The 22,163-nt window shown below is 44.2% G+C and overlaps 1 protein-coding gene across 1 annotated transcript in view; it reads right to left on the bottom strand.

The window, feature by feature from the left end:
* Positions 1 to 246: 246 nt before the first annotated feature.
* Positions 247 to 22,163, bottom strand: part of ANP32A (acidic nuclear phosphoprotein 32 family member A) — a 52,093-nt gene continuing 30,176 nt past the window's right edge. Inside the window, exons 2-7 of the mRNA XM_036734673.1 lie at positions 9,261 to 9,410; positions 8,879 to 9,001; positions 4,917 to 5,115; positions 3,287 to 3,384; positions 2,012 to 2,075; positions 247 to 1,668 (exon numbers count right to left, since the gene is read on the bottom strand). Coding sequence (XP_036590568.1) covers positions 1,607 to 1,668; positions 2,012 to 2,075; positions 3,287 to 3,384; positions 4,917 to 5,115; positions 8,879 to 9,001; positions 9,261 to 9,410 — 696 coding nt within the window. The 3' untranslated portion in view covers positions 247 to 1,606. The remainder of the gene's footprint in view (positions 1,669 to 2,011; positions 2,076 to 3,286; positions 3,385 to 4,916; positions 5,116 to 8,878; positions 9,002 to 9,260; positions 9,411 to 22,163) is intronic.

Below are 22,163 nucleotides of genomic sequence, written 5' to 3' on the forward strand. Positions count from 1 at the left end.
TAATAGGGAATAAGAATAACCATTCAAGGGTTCAGGAGAGGACCCCATTGTTTTTTGGCTCGCAAGTCAAAAACAATGGCTGTTTTGACCCAGCTGGACTTCCTGGTTACATTTCATATAGGAAAAAATAAGCTTCACTGAATACAAAAAATCCTGCACAATTCCTCCGGAGGAATAATAGTCTATTTGGAAGGTGTTCATGAACGGCCAGTGGGCCATCGGACTCAAATAAGCCACCCCAAAAAATTGTATAAAAAGATTTATTGAAATTTATCAATGACAAACAGACATAAAACTCAAAGTTTGGCTCTTCTGGGGGAGGGGGGGAACTGTTGCAAATGTTCTTTTATACAGATGAAATATTGACTAGGAAATAACAAGTCACTTCTAAAGCGATCCAAAAGAGAGATAGGAAAGAAAAACTGTACATTCACTAGGCAATTGCAGTCATTTCAGACTTCCACTAGGTAAGAAAATACAATTTTGCATTAGTTTTTCCGTGCTCGGGTGTACGAAAAAAGAAACCCCTACATTACATGCAGTGCTATCTCCTGCACTTCGGTTCATAAAAATTTTCAAAGTATAGAAGCACAAGTGGAAGTCTCTCATTTTTTTTTCCCCAAATGCTGGAGTGTCATAATATAATACAAAACCAAGCAGTATACACCTTGTTTTTGTCCCTTCTGTTAAAAGGGTTGAAAAAAAATGTTGTTTCTTTAAATTACATTTGTCAAATTAATTTCCCGTAGAACTCAGAGGACTTGAGAACCCTTGGACACCTTCCAAATGTCTGCGATTTTCAGCATTCTGGCGCCTCCCCTAGTCAATACAATGGGGACAGCTTAGCCTTCTCATAGAACAGAACCCAGCATGGGATTTGAGGAGTGAGGAGGGGAAAGCGAGGGAAAGAGAGAGACACGATTGTGGAGGGGCCAGGAAAATACCTCTTCAAACCAAGACCACACCACCCCCCCCCAAAAAAAACCCAACCCTACCATCAAACCACTCCCTTGGTTGCTATTTACAAACCACACACACGATTCTGATCCTCCAAGAGGTACAGGGGCAGCCCAGGCTGAAAGTGGCAAGTCACTTGGGAATAAGAAACAAGACATCACCTGCTCAGTGTAGCGGCCTCCCCCTGCTGGGGTGGGTGGGTGGGTGATTGTGCCTGTGCCATCCAGAGTAGCACCTATAATATGGCTGGTATTCCATATGCACCCCCGGCCCTGATGGGACAAGCCCAAGCCCAGATGCTGCCCATCTGGGGAAATGTCACCCACCAATATTTGTAATATGTGAGGATGCCAACACTCTCTACTCCCAGAATAAGAAACATATATAACCACTTGGTTTATACTTGCATTTACGGGGACTAAACCAGACACAAAGAAAAAATAGGAAAAAAAAATTTTAAGAGCGGCAGTAAAAATAGTACTTTATTCCACCCCTTCCCACCCCCCACCCAATCCACTTTTCCCCTCTCATTCCCACAGCAACATTACAATCAGAAAAAAATAAGTTTTGGGGTGGGGGTGGGGTTGGGGGGGGATAGGGTAAAAACAGTCAAATCACAATAGGAATTTTTCAAAATAGGTTATTCCATTTAGTCATCTTCATCTCCCCCATCTTCGGGTTCTCGTTTTCTCTTTTGTCCCTTTTCTTCTTCTAAAAGAGGAAAAAAGGGTGGGGGGAAAAAGCACGATCTAGGTTATATGCACGTCCTGTCTTTTTACAGAATACAGTCACTGAGAAAGAAGCTAGGTGAAGTTTCCCCAGCAGGTGTTCAACTGCTCCCAACTCAGTCTGTTTCAAACCCAGAAAACTAATATGTATTATCTGCAAAGCAGGAGAGACAACCTTTGGACAGACACTATATCTGGCTTAACCTGGGCCTCATCACGTCTTGTGGAGGAGGGAGGGGATGGAGGAGAATATACTTGGAGATCTATGTGCAAAAGTGACCACCTGGCCATCTCTGTTCCCAATGAAAACAAAATGTCTGCCTTACCACCAACTTCATCTTCATCTTCTTCATCATCTACTTCCCCATCATTGTAACCTTCCTCATCCTCCTGAAAGAATGAAAGGACAGAACATCAAAAATGTGGAAGCCTCTCTGGAAGGCCTCAGTCCAAGGAAGGTTTGTTGGAGAACGGTTGCTTTCCTTGATACTGAATTCAAAATGTTAAGGACACACCCCCTCAAATGCCACAAAGTTCCTCTAATAGACTACTTAAAGGTCTATCATGTAAGAATTTTTCTAAATCGTACTAGAACCCATGTCTCTCTATACCATTTCTTAGGGACATGAGTTCTACAAATTAACTTATAGAGATCATCTAATCTAACCTTCATCTTGTAAACACATAGGCACTGATGTCCAAAAAAGTAAACTGAGTCACAGAGTTAGGAAGAGCAAGAACTTGGACCAGAATCTGGATCTCCTGTCTTCTAATCCAATGCTTTCTTCTACTGACCTCTTATCTGAGCTAAGCTTCTTTCTTTGAAGGGACAGGACCTTGTTCTGGCCTACCAGGATTTGATAAATAAGTATGTATTCATGTCCTCTGTCACTTTATAGGTTTTTCTACATCTCCTGGGATGCTGATGGTTAGGACCAATGGTCAAGTTGACATATGTTTTATCCCAAGCAAAAGAATCTCCTTCCACTTTCAATGGACTTCACTTTATACTCCTGAAAAAAAGAACCAGTTGGAAATGGAATCTCTGCATATAGAAACTTGCCTTGAATATACCGAAGGGAGCTCACTGTCTAAAGAAGCCCTGGGATTTTTTTTTAAACAAAGGAAAACATTCCTTTGTCTAGAGATCTGTAAAAGAAATTAGGTAGTGATTGGGTCTAGCATTGGCAGCATGATGCAATGGAAGTAACACCAGGCTGGGAGTTAGGAAATCTAGGTTCTGGTCTAGTCAGGGCTCATTATATTTGGACCCAATGGCTAGCTAGTGCTATTACCTTCGGCAAGCACTTTACCTCTTCTGGGACTCAACTTCCTTATCTGCAAAATAAAGTTATGACCCTGGAGGCTCTCTTTTCAGGTCTAACATTCTCTGACTGTATCATGTCAAACAGCAGCTGGCAGAGGCCTGAGTTCAAATCCCATCCCAGCCACCTCCTGACTATGTGGTCCTTAACAAGTCAATGGACCTTTCTGAGCCTCAAATTTTCCACATCTGGAATCCTTTCCAGCTCAAAATCTATGCTTAGCATAGAGCCTCTGGATGAGAGCTTCAATCCTCCCACCCCACTGTGGTACCTTACCTCTTCTTCTCCACTCACGTCCTCCTCTTCTCCTTCCTCTTCCTCATCGTCATCCTCTTCATCTTCCACTACCTGGGCATCTTTGTCATATTCCTCCTCTGCACAACCAGAGCCAGAACCAAAGGGATTAGCTGGTCCTTCCCTCCTGCATAGGTACTCTCTATGTAGAGACTACTAGGGCCTGAGTTGTTAGAGTGTATAACCAGTAATGGCAGTATTGGCACTAATGTTTCCACATCACCCTGCCTGTAATATCTTTGTATCTGCATCCTCTGGCTTGGGGGGGTGGGGTGTGTGTGTCGGGGCGGGGGGAGGAGAACAAAACAACAAAAGATCTATAAAAATAATGTCAGTAAATATTACATGAAAAACCTTCCAATCTAATAGTTTCCTAGCTCTTTTTGAGAAGTCACTAATAGCACAAAGAACAAAAGTTCTCTTATTTGGTCACTGGAAAAGTCGAAAGCCCTTAGGATGAAGAAAATGGAGACTTGGACCATATTCAAAATGCCACCTTCATGGGCGCAACAACTCATAGGACCTAGAAAGATCCAAGCCAGCTTCCCTGCCAAAGCAAATACAATGCAATCATCAGAATGGTTTGAGTTAAAAAGAAAAAAAATAAATATTTTGTCTGAATTATTCAGATGATTGCCTCAATTCTCTACTTCCTTTTGGCAGCAGAAACCCCACCAAAGGCTGCAAGACTGACACAGATCTTGGAGCCACTGCAAAATATAGGGGAAAACCAGGAGATGGAGTTTTTTCCTCATCTCTCCAGAGGGTTCTGTAAAGGAAGACAGCTGTTTCCCCAAGTTTACTTCCCTCTGGCTTTTGAGTACACCTTGGCTGGCTGGCTGTTGCCTTTACTGCCAAAGTCCTCTGCACCCTAGGCAGCTGGGTAATCCTTTAGTTCCCTGGGCCATAGCTGCCAGGAGAATGCAGGTGATCTCTCTACCCCCACATCTAGAGGAGTGAAGACATCATCCGCCTCAGGTGATCAGGGAGAGAGCAGTGCCAATCCTCCCCCACAGCTAAAGAGGTAAAGTGAGCAGAAGGGAACACTAACCCCTATCTGAACTGACTATGGAGGGCAGGAGAAGGGCATTCTCAATTCCCATGTTAACCTTCTTTGCCCAGTTTACCTGCAAACAGGATGGTTAAAACCTGGGCCAGACTGCACTGGGGCCCAGGAAAATTTCCTTCTCTGGGGCAGGGGGAGCCTTCGAAAAAGACAGCAATCAAAGGAACAGGGATTATTCCAGGTATAGGGCTTTCATCATGGGATTGGGTGAATTAGGACCCCTTGAGAGGCTTTGTGGTTGAGGCCACATCCTTTCCATCCATATGAAGAGTTGCTAACTCTCCTACAGAATACTATTGGGACACTGGAATTTCTTTCCCAGGAAGGCTTTGAAAAGAGGATAGACACCCTGCACTCTTAGGTGTCTGGAAGCAGAAGGATGAGCTCAGTGACTCTGTGGAGAGCACAGGAAGCCCTCTTGCAATTTTTTACCCGTTCCTGGCTTATTCTCTGAAACGAAGAAGCAAAGAACAGCTGAGGCCCAAGAGCCTGAGTGTCAAGGTCAAAGGCATCTGCAACTATGTCGGCTCCCCGTAAGTTACATACCGTCCTCATCTTCCTCGTCATCTTCAAGTCCCTCCACATAGCCCTCAGCATCTGAGTCAGGGGCCTCCTCCTCATCCCGGTCATAGCCATCAAGGTATGTGAGTTGGGGGAGGAGTTTGAACACATTTTCTCTGTAGTCATTCAAGTTAGTTACCTCACAATTAAAAAGATCTAAGCTCTTGAGGTTTTCTAACTTTTTCTGAAAGCAAAAAGCAAACACACAGTGAATCAATGACATGAGGGGACTGGAATTCGAAATGAGCAAAGTCAAAGAAGTAAATATTGTGCTCAGACACAATAAACAAATATGTATGAAGTATCTACTGTGGAATAAGTGTGGCCAACAACACAAAATGTGGATGGGCCATGCATGGTCTCCACCCTCGTGGACCTCACCAGTTTATTAGGAGGCTAACAGCCCCTAAATACATATAGAACACAATATTATATGATATGAGAACTAATATGAGGTCTGAGGGGAAAGAATGAATGAAGAGAATCAGGGCAGGCTTCCTTGAGATGGTTTCTAAAAGACAAAGTGAGAGGAGGACATTCGAGGCAGAGAAACTGCCAGGATTGTGAGTGTGTGTGTGTGTGTAAGTGGGGGAGGGAGAGAAGAGGAAAGGACAGGAGGGGGAGGAGAGCACAGGAGAGGAGAAAGGAGAAGAGGACTGGACAGGAAAGGGAAGGAGAGGAGAGGAGAAAAGAGGAGAGGAGAGAGAAGGACAGGAGAGGGAAAGAGAAGAGAGGAGAAAAGAGGAAAAGAGAGGAGAGGAGAGAAGAGGAGAAGAGAAGAGAGGAGAAAAGAGAAGAGGTCAGGAGAGAGGAGGACAGGAGAGGGAAGGAGAGGAGAAGAGAGAAGAGGACAGGAGAGGAGAAAAGAGGAGAGGAGAGGACAGGAGAGGGAAGGAGAGGAGAGGAGAGAAGAGGACAGGGGAGGGAAGGAGAGGAGAGGGGAGGGGAGGGAAAGGGAGAGGAGAGGGGAGGAAGGGGTGCACTGCAACTTGACTACAGTGTAGATAGCATGAAGGGGAGTTATCAGAAAGAAGGCTTGAAAAGATATGATGGCCACCAGATTGTGGAAGACCTTCTGAATGCTAGAGATGGGGAACTGGAATTTTCAAGAGGAAATAGGGAGCCACTGAAGACTGTTTTCTAGCCAAAGTGACAACTGAATCTGTGAATAAGGAAAATTATTTTTAGCAACACTGTCAAGGATGGATTAGAGAGGAGAGAGACTTGAGGTGGGATCTGTAGGGAGGCTTTTAAAAATAGCCTAAGTGGGTGGCAGCGAAGGCAAGATCTATCCGCTAACCCCTTGAAAGCAAAATTAATTTAGCAACCACATTAACCCCATCTGGGCTAAAAGGCTTCCTTGAGACAGGAAGCAATATATCTGTGCAGGCCTTTTAATGATTACAACCAATTCTCAATTCTCTAGGGGCTCTCCAAACTGCGTTTCCCTTCTCCTTCCTGTTGCCCAAATTGTGGCCACATACTACCCCACCCCCACCCCCACCCCCCCACCTCTTGTAAAGGAGCGCCAAAGGGACAGTCTAGAGTTTTGTCCTGAGGTGTTAATTTGTTTCCATTCAGGATTTGGATGTGTGAGGTTTAGGAGCTTTTTCTGACCAAACTTCTGGTCCTCAGATTCTGCTATCACTTAGTTCAAGTAAAACTGGCCCATCTGCTCACTCATAAAAGTCAAGAAGAAAAAAGTAAACTTTGCTGCACCCCAATCAGAATAGCTCTCTGGTTCCCAGGCAAGTTTAGTAAAAATCATTTGCACTGTATAGTGCCTTTTATTTTCTCAAAGTCCTTTCCTATGTAATGTATCTCAGTTTAAATTCCCAAGAACCACGAGGCAGGCAAGGTTCTTGTGTCTCCATTTGATGATGAGAAAAACGAAGCCCTCCTCTGAGAGGTGAAGTGAGAGGTCCACAGTCACACAGCTAGTGAAGGGTTGGGCTAAAAACCAGGCCTCTTAATTTCCCAATCCTGTGCTCTTCTGAAACAGCCCACATTCTGAACAAACAGAACAGGGCAGGGAAGCAAGAAGATAAATGTTGAAGGTGGCACAAACTGAGGATGTGACTGCCACAAGTGGATGTGACTAACTAATAGCATAGTATGGCTTAACACCTAGCAACAGAGTCCAGAGTCTGGGGTGGGCCTTCATGGCCCAACATCTCCATCCCACCAAAAGCAGGTTTCTACCACCTAGTGGCCCAGTTTAGAAAACACATCATGCTCAATCTCCATAATGAGCCGGTCTTCCCATGGTATTTTCTGTGGCTCACACAGTCCGAGTACTTAAGATGGCCAATAATCACTGAGCCACAAATATTTCATAACGACCCTATTCAATCAAGCAACAAGTACTATAAAGTGCCTGCTAGCACCCGGTATTATGCTAGGTGGTGGGAATACACAAACAACAAAGCATTCAACAGTCTCTACTTACAGAAAGCACACACTGCCCACAGAGCCGAGGATTTCTCCAAAATCCTTTCCAGCTCTAATCTTATGATCCTGGTCTGATCCTATGCTTATCTCCTTCCTACCAAAACTGTGCCAATTCCAGGAAGCAAGCAGAATAAGCTATCTTAGAAGGTGGTGAATTCCTCACCACCTGATATCTTTAGACAGAGAGTAAATGACCAATCTACTGGAAATGACTGAGAGATATGAGGGCTCAGGTATGGGTTGGCTTATGTTTCTATTTTAGAGATCCTTCTTTTGTAATGATTTGTATTCTTCCAGCATAGGATTGGAAAAGCAAAGGTGGTTGCCTGCTCACTTTTACTGGTACCCCCATTTCAGAGTAGGAGAAACTTAGGTTCGAGCAAATCTGCCAAATGGAGCCAGTCCAGTCCCTCTCAGCTATAGCTCAAAACAAATGCCTGCTCTGTGTTCTAATTCACCTGGCCCCCACATTGCAGGGTGGCAGAAATGCTCCTAGTCACCCCAATCTAGATGATATTGGGCTCCCATCCCAGCAATTCAAAAATAGTGGATTCATTCACAGGGGCTGGGATTTGCAAGATCTATAAGGAAAAGGTTTGATAACTAAATTGACAACCAGGACAAGATTACAGGGGGATGCTCAGCTGTTTTAGAACAGACTGCTTAAGTATCCTGAGGCACTTCAGAAGCACTCATTTACATTCCAGCAGATGTGTTAATCTAATCAGGAATCTTTCTGCCTTCATTAAAGCAGGTCCCCTCAGGATCTCAACCAGGTAACACTTTGTTAGCCTAATTCTAGTTACTAGTTTTCCTACCAATTACTATGCCACTTAAAGTGATAGAGTATTTTAAAATACATATTTAAAATTCAGACTTGCTCTTCTTTGCAACTAACATGAATTTGTGAGATCTGGCCATGTTTGTTGCCTTCAGAGTCACATACCAGTCAGATTCATATTCAGGAAAGAGATATGGGAACTCATTCTAATTGGGTCCCCTTTCCCAAAAGCTGCAAACTAAGTTGTCCCAGCAGATTCATGTCCAAAAGGGCACCTGATTCCACACTCACAGAAAGTCAGAGAGGGAGTTAAACCTGACCATCTGGTTTAACTTCTCCATTTTATAGATGAGAAAAATGAGGCGCAATGAGGTTCCTCAAGTTCCCAGAACATATCCGGTTGGTAGAGAGGAAAAAGTACAGGTATTAGGAACTGGAAGGCCTGAGTTTTAGCCCTAGCGCTGCCTCTTGTTTGGTACAAGACCAGAGAAGCCATTTAACCTCTGGGACTTAACTTCCTCTCTGCTAAATGGGCATGACAGAGCTTATCTGTCAATCACATTGTGATCTGGTGATGACGACATGTGAGAATGTGTGTGAAAGCACTTTGGAAATGATAAAATGTCACACAAGTGTAAAGATTATTGTTATTCTCCACTGGGGTTTTTGCTTATTTTTGCTAGGAGTGGGGGGGCTTCACATACTAATTACTCACCAGCGGGTCTATTGTACTGAGGTCTTTTATTGTGTTTCCGCTTAGATTTAGATGTGTGAGGTTCGGGCACTTTTCTGCCAATACTTCCAGTCCTCCGGAGATTCTGTTATCACTTAGTTCAAGCTAAAGAAGGCAGGGAAAGGAGAAAAAAGCCACCACTTCACATTAGCATGCCCCATTGAAAACAACCAAGCTCCACCCTCCCGTCTCGGTCCCCATGCTCCCCACCAAAAAAGCAGGACTACTAGTCACAGGAAATTATCCGGCAAGTTGGAGCAGACATCTGGCACTTAACCACTTAACTTCAACTACGCTCCTCAAATATGAAATAATAACTCCCCACCTCCACATAGCAACACGCATTCCAATTACTCTTATTTACCTTCTTAAGTTTATTTAACTTTGGTAAGTTTGCAACTGAGGAGAGGCCTACGTTGATTGTACTTAAGAACTCCAGTTCTTCAAATTCATCTGTGAGGCCTTCGATTTTACCATCATATGACCGGCAGTTGTCCAGGATGAGCTCTTTCACCTGTAAGGAGAAAACAGCTTGGTGAGGAAAAGTGTGTGGGGGATGGGGGGAAAAGAGAGGGAGAGAGGAAACCTCACTGCCAACCTGAACAATGAGAACTGAACAGGAGTTGGGGGGTGGGGGTGGGGAAGGAGGAGGAAGCCTTCTGTAATTACACCGTAGGGGAGACTTTTCCAGTTTGGGGCGTCCCGTTGCTGATGACACGAAGATAGCGTTACAAAATGTGGTCTTTCTCCTTTGGGTCTGGAAACACTAGGGAATGGTGGAGGCGAGGAAGAGAACAGGGAGAGAGTATGAGGGGAGGAGACGGAGCCAATTTGCTGAATTTAGGAGCAAAGGCCTCGGAGGAAATCCAGGGGTACAGACCCAGCTTACTGAAGACAGTGCTGGCTAGTTGTGATAATTGCCACATTCCAATCCAACAGCCAAGAGCTCTCAAATTGCCATTAAAAAAATAACACACACACACACACACACACACACACACACACACACGACACAGCCCTAAAGCCACCTGACTTGATGCTACCTGCCAGCATTTGCCTCGGCAACAAGACGGTTGGGAAATCTTCCACGCCTGAGAAGCAGCATCCCACTGGACTTCTCCCTCCTTGGGCCGTTCCTCTCTAGTCACTACCTGCCCACTAGCCTGGATTTGTCATCTTTCTTCCCTCTTTGGAATCAGCCATCCAGCTCACTTTATATTTACCACTGTTTCTCCTTCCCTGTCCCCTTCAGCTTCCCTGGCACCAGAACTTTCTGTATATTCCCACAGTCTCAATGTCCCTCATCATCAGCTGAAACGTCACCTTTCTTTAGCTTTCCCAAACACCTGGACTTTGCCCCAGCCCCTCCCCTTCCCCCCTTCCCCACTCCCGAAAACTCACTCTCATCATGGTTATTGCCACGATAATTTCCATCAGTCAGGATGATGGAGATAGCCGTGCTGTGGCAGAAACAGCAACCACCCACTGGATTTGAAGTCATAGGAGCAGGGTTCAAATCCTCGAGGTGCCATTTGCTGCCTGGGTGACCTTGGGGGAGTCAATCTCCCATGCCTCAGTTTCCTCATCTGTAAAATGAGCGTAACTATACCTGCAAGCTCTACACTTGGAGGAAGGCTGAAATGATGTACATAAGGCATTCTGTAAACAAACAGGCAAACACTAGGTGAATGACAGTTACTAGGATCCTCATCACGTTATCGGATTAGGGACAGAAGCTAGTAGAGGACACCTCAGAGGTCATCTAATCCAGCCCCCTCATTTGAATGAGAAGGAAACCCAGACCAAGAGAAGGGGCAGTGGCTGGTTCAAGGTCACACAACTAGATGGGCAAAGCTAGGGCCAGCACTCCGGTCCTGATCCCAATCAGTTTGTCCTTTCTCCCTCACAATATACAGGCTGCTCTTGACTACCCAGGGTTTGGGATGTCAGGTTTTGTCTTTGGATGTGGGCTGTTTTTTGAGGGGTAAAGGCAAGATGAACAAGGGCAGAGATAATAGGATATCACAATCTCAGGGCCTGCCCTCAGCAAATCGCCCGAGTCAGCAGTTTGTCCTCAGAGTCTCTGGTTTCCCTTTCTTCACAGTCTTCCTCCCTTCCCCCCCATCCTCCCTTAACCCTACCCCCAACACAACACATCAATGCCCTTATGCTCTTTTTTCCAGCAAACCAGAGCTTTCATTCCTACCAAGGAGTAAATAATTTATAACAGCTTAAAGGGGAATTTTGCACTTTAAGAGGAATCAAAACTTTAGCCTAAAAGAATGAAGCTGAAATGTGGGATTCTGAGGAGAGGATAGCAGCGGGGAGGGGGAAAGGGGGGCATGGAGAAAGCTTTCCAAGAGTCTGTGAATTCCTGTCTTGGTTTAAGGCAGAAATGGCCCAAGAAAGGCCTGGGCAAACTCCACAAACACTGTGAATTGTTGTCACAGTGGTTCATTCTTGTTTGTAAAGAAGTGTGGTTTGCTTAGATACAGAGCCTGGATATTCAGTGTCCTCACCCCCCTGCCCCCATTGTAAAGCAAAAAACTAGATTCCTCTGATGGTGTGAGAAAAGGAAAGGGAGGAGAGGTGACAAACAGAGCAGACATATGGCCTGCCCCAACACCCCAGCCAGCAAATACAGCACAAAGGGTGGGTGCTGCCTGCACAACAGTGCTAGATTTGGGAGCACTGGCAACATACTAGCCTTCTGTTTGCTTTCCTCCTCCTCAGCCCCAGGGGCTGCTTCCCCACTGTGGTCCACTGGACCCATTCCCAGAGTACCTCATTTCCACTGTAGGTAGCCTGGTGAAAAAAAAGGCCATAGCCTCCAGACTGCTGCTACCTCTCCCAAGGGGGGGGAAGTCTGCAAGATGAAGTCACCGGCAACTTTAACTTTCACAGTCACGTCCATTTTACAGATGGAGAAGTAAAAAACTGGCCCTGGCCCAAAGTCGCTCTCCCAAGTTTCTCCCAGGAGGCAGTGGATAGAAAAGGTAAAGTTCAGTTCAGTTTTCCAAAGTTATTTGTTAAACAAACTGCACTCGGGAGTAAATGGTGATAAACCGCAATTCCCTGGAACAGCTATATCCTCTTTGCCCTTAGGTCTGGGATCTCCCAACTTCCTGAAAAGGGGGATGACACTCTGGTCAGAGTCTAAGTGGGGAACCAACTAGGGCATAAAGGACCAAGGAGCAGAACTCTCAACTCTAGGACATCTTAGACAAAGCACCCAGTAAGCACAATAAATAGCATAGATGTTTACCCTCAAATCAGGAGGACATAAGAAAGAACCTTGAGAGCTAGGGCTGTTGTTTCTGTATCTCACCCTCTTCCCATCAAGGGGCTCAGTCAGCCCCTTGCTCAGCAGGCAATTAAATGCTTGTTGAATTAAATTAAAAAATAGTAATAAACGATTTCTCTTTACTCTGTTACCTCATATGCATACTTGTCACTAAAGAATATGGGGTTACTACATAAATATAGTATGTCGTGAGGGCAGCTAGGTGGTACAATGGACAGAGGGCAGGCCTGGAGTTGGGAAGACTCATCTTCATGGTTCAAACATTTAATAGCAGTGTGACCCCGGTCAAGTCACTTCACCCTGCCTACCTCAGTTTCCTCATCTGTAAAATGAGCTGGAGAAGGAAATGGCAAACCAGTCCAGTATCCTTGCCAAAAAAACCCCAAAAGGGTCACAAAGGGTTGGACATGACTGAAACTACCCAACAACAAATAGTACACAGTAACTAGAAGTCACTAAGGCATTTGGGATTGGGTGTGGGGATACTGGGGTATAGGATCATTGATCATAGGGTCCTAGTTTTCCATCTAGATGGGACTACAGAAGTCACTGAGGCCAACTCCTTCATTTTACAAATATAAGAAATATCACTTAAGAAATGTCAGAACTAGGAATTAGATCCATAGAATTTTTTTACAGTTGGGAAGGACCTCATCAATGACCTAATTCAATCCATACCTGCAAAGGAATCCTCAATGTAATATGCCCAGACGGTCATTAGCTAGCCTCACTTCTCCTCCTCAGGGAAATTATTCCACTTCTGGATAGTTTTTTTTTTTGGGGGGGGGGGGAGTGGGGGAGGTAATAGAGGTTAAGTGATTTGCCCAGGGTCACACAGCCAGTAAGTGTCTGAGCCTGGATTTGAACTCAGATCCTCCCAACTCCAGAGCCAGTGCTCCAACCACTGCTCCACCTAGCTGCCCCTCTGGATAATTCCAATTGTTAAATATGCCTAAATCTGTCTCTTTGCACAAAGACACAAAGATGGTCATCATGTTTCCCTTCCCCAATATTCCTATGTCTTTTCTTCTCCAGGAAAAACCTCCTCAGGTACCTTGATTGATCCATCCCATGATACAGACTCCAGGCTCTTTTCTATCTACCTCTGGATACCTCCCAGCTGATCAAATTCTTTCCTAAACTTTGGTGATCGGAACTGAAAACAACATTCCAGATGTGGTCTGAGCAGGGCAGCTGGACTGTATCACCTACAAATTCTTGGAAGCTATTCCTCTTTCAGTACAGCCTAAAATCACACTAGCCTCTTTGTCTGTCATATTACGCTTGTCCACTAAAACCCTGGATCTTTTTGTTGGTGCTCTTCTGTCCTTTCCCATCTAAAAGGTCATTCTTTTTTGGCTAAGAAAACAAAAGGAAAGAACTAAACAGCTCTCTCTTCTTTCTCTTGTCAGTTACCACTATCCTATCCACCCATCCTCTTTCTTCCAATCCGATGATCTTTCCACACTATCTCCCATTTCTGGTCTTTAAAAAAAAAAATTCCTTTTTATTAAATATCCTTATAATGAGGCTTGGTCATCTTTGTTAATCTTGATCCCTTAGATGGCTCTTGGAATTCTTTAAATTCCACTGAAGAGGTAAAAGGTAGGAATCTACCTCTCACCTTCCCCCCAACTTTAAAACAAAACAAAGATTATCTGCAATTCAGAATGCACTGTGCCTAATAAACCACTCCCTTATCAAGCATTTCAGTTATAAAGCTTTTCCCTGAAGTACAGTGTGAATTTGGCTCTCCTTTCCACTGCCTTCTTTACAGAATCAGAGACTACTTGAGTTGGAAGTTCCTAGGACTGGGTCAGCTAGGCCAACCCAAACCTGAAATATGACTCCCCCTCTACGACACCTTCAAAGGGTCACCTAGCCTTTGTTTAAAGTCTTCTAGTGATGAGGCACTCCCTAATCCTCAATTTAATTCAGTCCACATTTATTCAGCATTTACTATGATTAAGGCACTAGGCACAGGCAAAAATGAACCAGCCCCTAACTTCAAGGAACTTAGAATTCTCCTGGGCAGGCTGAAAAGGGTGAAGGGGGCAAAGGAGAGACTAGATAAAGTGTTCTAGGAACATTTAGGGGAGAGGACACTTGCAGGTTTGGGGGAGATCAGGGATGACTTCAAGGAAGAGGTGCTGCCTCAGTTGAACTTTGGAGGTAAGAAAGATTCTGAAAACTGGAGATGAGAAGGGACTGCTTTCCAGGCATGGGGGACAAGCTTGTATTTATAAATGCACAACAGTGAGAGATAGTACACTGAGCTGGGGAAACAGCTAATAGTCCAGTTTGACTGCAATGTAGAATGTAATGGGAAATAAAAGCCAAATCTGTGCAAGATTGTAGAGGGCATTAAATGCCGGGCTCAAGGGTTTATATTGTACCTTAGAGCCAATAGGGAGCTACGGAAGGCTTTTTGAGCTGGACTTCTGCAATATAAAGATTTTTTTTGGACACCTCTGTCTAGCAGAAAACTTGGCACACGATAGGCCCTTGATAAATGCTTGACTGGAAGACAGACCTCTATAGGAGAGGCAAGGGGAGAGAGAGAATTCAGATGAGTCTGAGGCACCATGGGGCACCAGGTGGTGACTTCCAGCGACTAGGGAAGAGAGGAGGAATGTATCAAAGAAGCCCTGGTCTAGGTTAAAATCCTGGCTCTGCTATTTAGGGGAAAGGAATAAGCCTTTCTACAGCATCTATTGCAGGCCAGGCACAGTGCTAAGGGCTTTAGAATATCATCTCTGAGCCTCACAACAACCCTGGGAGGTAGGTACCGTCATTATCCCCATTTTACAAATGAGGAACCTGAGGCAAACGGGGGGTTAAGTGACTTGCCCAGGGTCACACAGCTAGAAAGTGACCGAGGCCAGATTTGAACTTGGGTCCAGTGCTCCAGCCACTGCATTACCTGGCTGGTCCCCACTTTACAATTGAGGGAACAGAGGTGAAGTGGCTTGCCCAGGGTCACACCACTAGGAAGTGTGTCTGAGGCTGGCTTTGAACTCAACATTTTCCTAACTCCAGGTCCAGCACTCTGTGCGCTACGGTACCACCTAGCTGCCTGTGTGACCTTGCCTAAGTCTGCCTTTCTCTGAGCTTTGGCTTCTCATTGGTATCATGGAAGAGGGTAGGCTAAATGACCTCTGAGGTCTAAACTTTGTATCTGCCCCAACACAAACATCCATGGAAAGTGGGGGCTTAATACACATTTCCTATATTGAGGTTTTTTTATTAAGTAAGAAATTAGCCTACCTGTAATTTCTACTCACTGGTTCTATTTTTATAGATGAAAAAGCAAGAATGCCTCCTTCCATATGACCTTTCAAATAACTCAATACAGTAATCATATGCTCCCCCCCCACCTTAGTACTCTCTTCCCCAGTTTCTTTGAGTGATATTTATATTGTAGCGTTTAGTCCTTTTATTAATCTTGTTACTGTCCAGGTGGTCAATAATCCTTCCTCAAATGTGGCGCCTGCTCCTGTGGACAATATGTTAAATGTAGTTTGGCCAGGAGACAGGGGGCTGTGTGTGTCTGTATACACACATACATACTCTGGATTTTAGACTCTCATTGGCGAAGTTTTTTCTTTGCCACATCATACTGTCGACTTCTAACCATCCACTAATAATCCCTGGTTCTCTTTCCAAGATCAGCTGTCTGACCAGGTCTCCTTCATTAGAAGGTAAGCTGGATGAGGGAAGGCACTCAGCACAGTGCCTGGCACATAATAAATGCTTCTGGGCTGACTGACTTAAGGAGCTGAGGTTTCTTCTGTCTAAGTGCCAAACCGTGCATTTATCCCTGTTACACCTCATCTTGTCAGGATCCTCTCATTGTTCCAGCCTGTCAAGGCCTTTTTTGATCCTGATTCTCTCATCCAATACATTAGCTATGCCTCCCAGCTCTCTCTGTTATCTGCAAATGTATAAGCATGCCATCTCAGTGAAGAGTCAAGGAGAGAGGTCTCTGGGGAGGATGGGTAGGAAGACAGACTTTACCACAATGTACCATGGTTTTACACCCTGGGAGAGTATCTCCTGCCCCACTGCTGTTTCTGAGGGCGGAGGGAGACTAAGGATTTATGGCTGCGAGCTTCTGGTCTCAGCATATGTTGGGAGGCGACCTGCTTTGTCTGGCAATAACCTTCCCCTACAACCACCAGGCTGTATTAGGCTCAGTCTATCTTCTGTAGGGAGGAAGGCATGCTGAGAGCCAGAAACTATTTGTGTATGGATAATATACCCAGTATACTTCCTCAGCAGCAAATCAGATATATTGACAGATTCCAAAAACTTGTGCAATTATTCTACTTGGGAGGAGAGAGGGGAACCTGTCAGTAAGAAAGGGGAAGCAGCAAGTCCTGCGTAGCTCAGCATGTACAAACACACACACACGCGCACACAGCTAGCTTTAGACTCATTTCTACCTATACATGGTATATACGGTACCAGACTTGGATTCAAATCCCACTTAATGACTTTGTAACCCCAGGGAAGTCTTTTAACCACTCTCAGCCTGAGTTTATCTGTAAAATCCAGCTCTAACCTGTGTCCTGACCTCCAGTCTTACATCTTCAATTATCTACCAGACAATTTGAAATGGATGTCCTTTAGGTATTTCAAGCCAAGCGTTTCCAAAACTAGGCTTATTACCTTCCCCCCCCCCCTCCCAAACCGTCTCCTTGTTCTAACTTTCAAAATACCACCCTTCCAGTCACCCAGACTTGAAACCTAGGCTTCATCCCAGACTCTCACCCTACCTCCATATGAATCTGATGCCAAGTCCTGTTAATTCTACCTTTGCTACATCTTTCCTGGATGCCCCTTTCTCTCGAATCTGACACGACCACCAGCCTGGTACCAGCCTTACCACCTCAGACTTGAGCTATTGCAATGGCTTCCTGGCTGCTCTGCCTGCCTCAAGTCTCTCTACACTGCAGTCTATCCTCTACTCAGCCGTCACAATGATCTTTCTAAAGCACAGGTCTGAGCAAGTCACTCCCCTACTCAGTCGATTTCAGCGGTTCCCTCTCACTTCCAGGATCAAATATGAAATACTCTATTTAGCTTCTAAAATCCTCCATAACCTGGCCCTTTCCTATCTCTCCATTCTTCTTCCATCTTACTCTCCCTCCTTGCTATTCCTTGCACCTGATGGTCCATCTCGTGACTCTAGTCACATTTACTGGCTGTCCCCCATGCTTGGAATTCTCTCTCCTCATCTCCATCTGTTGGTTCACCTGACTCCTTTCAGGTCCTTGCTAAAATTTACCTTTCTACAAGAAGCCTTTCCTGATCCTTTGATATTAATGTGTTCCCTCTGCAATTATCTCCAAATTTATATGCATAGATGTGTATATACATACATATATATATGTATGTACACACACACACACACACACACACGCACAGTTCATATCTATTAGTCTCCATGTTGTTTCCTCATTAGACTATGAGAGTTGCTTGAGAGCAGGAGCTATTTTTTGCCCTTTTTTGTATCCCTAGTGCTTAGCACAGGGCCTGGCACATAGTAGGTGAGTAATAAATGCTTGTTGACTAGAATTGACTTGATTGGATCCAAAGGTCTTTCAGGTTCTTTTCAGCTCTAAACCAATGATCCCTGTTACACTCTTACTCAATTGTATTCTAACTGACTGCCAATCATTACCTTCCTTGACTATAACCTGCCCTTCTCATCTCTTTTCATTCCCCCTTCCAAATATAACTATCAGTTACCCCTCACCTAACTGCATTCTCTCTGGGTTATGCCTCAAACAAATGATAAACCAAACCACAATCTCCTCTCCCACTTGAGGCCCCCCCCCAACCCCTCCTTTGGCTGAGTGTAAATTCAGTAAATGCTTGGAAAAAAAGATGATGCCAAAATGAGGTAATGGTCTGAGAAGGAAAGGGGATGGATATGTGAGGACAACCTCCCTTTCCCCAGGCGTAGACATTCCACTTGAAAATCCCCTAGTGGGAAAGGCTGTCATTTTTGAACTCAGTATGAGGGCAGTTGGGACAGTTAAGGCTACACTGCTGCCCAGCTCATATCCGTCTAGCTTTCTGCATTTCCTTCCTGGATGTCATTACATCACTGTGCATTGGGTGGAGGTGTGGGGGTGGAGGGGGAGGGGGAATGCATGTCTCTGGGGAAAGCCAGCATCACCAAAGAACCCCTTCTACTGTGATGCACTGGGCTCTTTGGCACAGAAGGCCCCCCAAAGAACAAGAAGATGTGCTATTATGGTTGGGATGGCAACCTGGTTTCCGAGTCAGCAGCAGCACATTGTTAGGTGCTTGGCACAGACTGCTTTTGTACAACCCCTCCTTTCCCCCACAGCCAATCTCTTATTCATAGACACCTAAGGCTAAAAAAAAAAGGAGTCATCAAGTTCATCCTGCTGCTTCCAGACCTAGCCATGTTCCACCATTTTCTTTCCAGGCCTCCAAGGAAGAAGGCCTGGGTAGTCTCCCTTGGTGAGAATGAGAATGTATTATTCTGCCTCACAAGCCTAACTTTCAATTCACTTCATCCTATCCTATGTTCCATGGGGTTACAAGCCCAGAGTACCCAATACAAAAAGAATACTATCTCTTTTACATTTAGTGTATGTGTCCTGCCTTTAAAAAAAAAAAAAAGTCCTTTCCCCCTGCCAAGTCCTGGGTGTGATCTAAGTGCCAAGTTAAAATTAAACTGAAAATTTGTACTTTGGATTTAAACTACATGTTCCTCATTTTGGGACATTTCCCCCCCCCAACAAACTAAAAATATCATCAGTATGTGGTTATATTCCTCTTTCCAACAACTAGAGTTACTCAGGTTGTAAAAACTGTTTTTTCTACCTTAAAACAAAAATCAAGACCAGAATCCTAGGTTTTACTCTTCAAGTGTCAACTTAAAAAGAATTTTTTAAAGCAAATTTTTCAAAGTTCAGGCACTAGCAATGAGGAGGATCAATGGCTTGGAAAACTCTGAAGTAATGGAATCTAGGAGTGACTGTGTTGATCAACAGGGAAGTTCCAGACTCCCCTTTACAGGGTGCATAGCTTTCACCAAACAAATAAAATAAAGCCACATCAGAAACATGCCACCAACAAAAGAGAAATCCATCACAGCAAACACTCAGTATAACACCAAATATACCTATTATTACTCTAAGAATACCATTAAGCTTCTATGAATGAAGGCAAAGAGTACAGGATATGAAGGCAGAAGCCTCAAAGCTCAACTGTCATTTATAACCATGAGCAAATCATTTAATGTATCTGGGCCTCAGTTTCTTCATCTGTAAAACTGGCAGTGGGAAGGAGTGGAAAGATTGGTCTTAGAATGATCTCTGAGGTCCCTTGCCAGCTCTTTGAGTCCTGAAACTTTGTCCAATTTTTCCTTTAAATTCTTCCACCTTCCTCTCCAGTCTCTCTGGACCATATGATTTAGAGCTAGAAGGGAACCTTATAAGTTATCTAGCTAGTCTTCCAATTTCAAATCCAACTCTTTCCACTGAATCGCCTCTCTAAAATGCTTAAGTGTCTAGGTAACTGACTTTGAGTTTTGTGCGACTACTTATCCTGGTGGGCAGCGACTGCTTCTTTTATGGGCAGATAGTATTGGGTATCCTATTATTCCCATCTAGCATGGCCATCAGGCCTATGTGCCCATTACCTATTGCCACCATTTGCCTGCTGGCCCTTAATGGAAAATACAGGCGCCACCTCCTCTACAAAGCCTCCCCTGATCTCCCTTGCCAGGAGTACCCACTTTTATTCACCAAATTCTTGTAGTACTTTGTTTGGCTCTCTGAAGCATCAGTCACACTGCCGTCCTAGAACTGTGTATGTACACAGGATCACAGATTTAGTTTCAGAATTGGAAGGGAACTTAGAAATTCAGTCTGACCTTCCTCCTCCTTCATGTAAACAAAGAAAATAAGGCTCAGAGAGGCTATGATTTATTCTGGTCACATAAGTAATAAACTCAGAATCAGGTTCCAAGGCCAGGTCTTTTGACTCCAGTCACCAACCTATTATTATAGGGCAGCAAGTGGATAAAGCACCAGACTTGGAGTCAGGAAGATCCAAGTTCAAATTCTGCCTCAGACACTTCCTAGCTGTGTGACCTTGAGACAGTCACTTAACTGCTGTATGTTCTCAGTTTCTTCATCTGTAAAATGAAGATAATAATAGCACCTACCTCTCAGGGTTGCTGTGAAGACCAAATGGGATAATAATTTTAAAGTGTTTAATATAGTGCCCAGCACTACATAAATAAGTGCTACATAAATGTTTTACATATATATACACACACGTATATGTATATATGTACACACACACACACACCCATACAACCAAAAATCTTCTCAAAACTCATACTTTCTCTCATTAGAGTCATAAGCTCCTTTAGGGCAGAGACCATCTTATTGCACCTTTGCATCCATACTACTCAGCACAGTGCTTTACATTTGAAGCTTAATATTTTTTAGAAAAAAGTTAATAGTAGGTGATCAATAAAGACTTATGGAGTACAATCCAATACTCTCTAATACTATATAATAGGATCACAAAATCATGGAAATGGGAGAGACTTGACAGATTATCTAGCTTAAGCCTCCTCCATTCTACAGGGGAAGAAATGGAGGATCACAGAAATAAGATGTCTTAGCTAAGGTAACAGAGCCAGTTGGTAGCACAACTGGGACCAGAATATTCAGTTTCCTGGTACAGTGCTTATGCTACAGGGCATTTTAAAAAAAATTTAAATCTTTGTGCATATATGTGTGCACATATACATACATGTATATATATACAAATAGGTGTGTGTATGTATGTGTGTGTGTGTGTGTGTGTGTATGTAGACTTGTTCTTCCTATCTCATCCAGGCTCTAAATGCAGTATTGGCCTGATCTCAATAGTGACTGGCAGAGGAGCTTTAACCTGCTCAGCTTTTTCCAATCAGAACTGGTTCACCCCTACTTAGGCAGCCTAGTGGCCCTCTCCTCCTGGGTGCTCACCATAATGGCACTAGACTTAGTTTGGACATCCAACTGGTTTTAGCTTTCCTGCAGCTCAAAACTCCCAAACTCAAGTGATCCACCAGCCTCAGGCTCCCCAGCAGGACGTATTAATTTAAGCACTTAAAAGTATTCATCCCTTTAAATCTCAGTTAGGACCAGAGGCCAAGATCATGAAAAACAAAACAAAAGCTATAAAAGAGAAAAAGATCTTTCTGAATTTGCAAACTGTTTTTGTTTTGTATAACAGAGCATGAGAACACAGACAGGCAAAGCAATGAAGACACATGGAGGATATGCTGGGTGACGACATCCCTTATTATTTTAAGGAGCCATATGAATTCAGGATGAGGCTACGCCTTGTGCCGCCGTAATTAAGCTGTCCATCACCGCCCTAGTTTAATAGGCTAATCCCAAATGGGGAGGGGAAGAGGAAGGGAGGAGGGAATAGAAGAGGGAGATTGTCAGAAGTTAAAGTAATGTAAGCACTGTTGTTCCCCACTCAGAATTGGCTTCCCTGAATAAGTGGGTGAGGGATTGGGTTTCTCTCTCCCAAGGGCAGGACAGCTGGTTCCTTTGCAGGACTCACCCACTGAGTCCAATAAGCAGATTCAAGTGTGGTTTGAAATGACAGCCCAGGTGTAAGACAGAAAGATTCTGGTTTGGGCTTTCTAACTAAGCCAATGCAGCCAGGTTCCAACCCCCTACCCAACCCATGATAGTAGTTTCTGAGAATTTGATGAGACACCAGAACATAGGGTTAGGTTTTGAGTGATGCCAGAAGGGAAGTCTGGGGCTCTTAAGTAATTATGGAAATGGAGAACCACCTGTTCTCCAAAAATACCATGAAAACAAAAAATGTCCCTTGAGATGGTAACCTTGTTAACTGCTGCCACCAGAGGTTGTCAGCTCTTTACTCCATTCGTTTCAGTCA

Source organism: Trichosurus vulpecula, chromosome 8, assembly GCF_011100635.1.
Source record: "Trichosurus vulpecula isolate mTriVul1 chromosome 8, mTriVul1.pri, whole genome shotgun sequence".
In the NCBI taxonomy this organism is placed as follows: Eukaryota; Metazoa; Chordata; class Mammalia; order Diprotodontia; family Phalangeridae; genus Trichosurus; species Trichosurus vulpecula.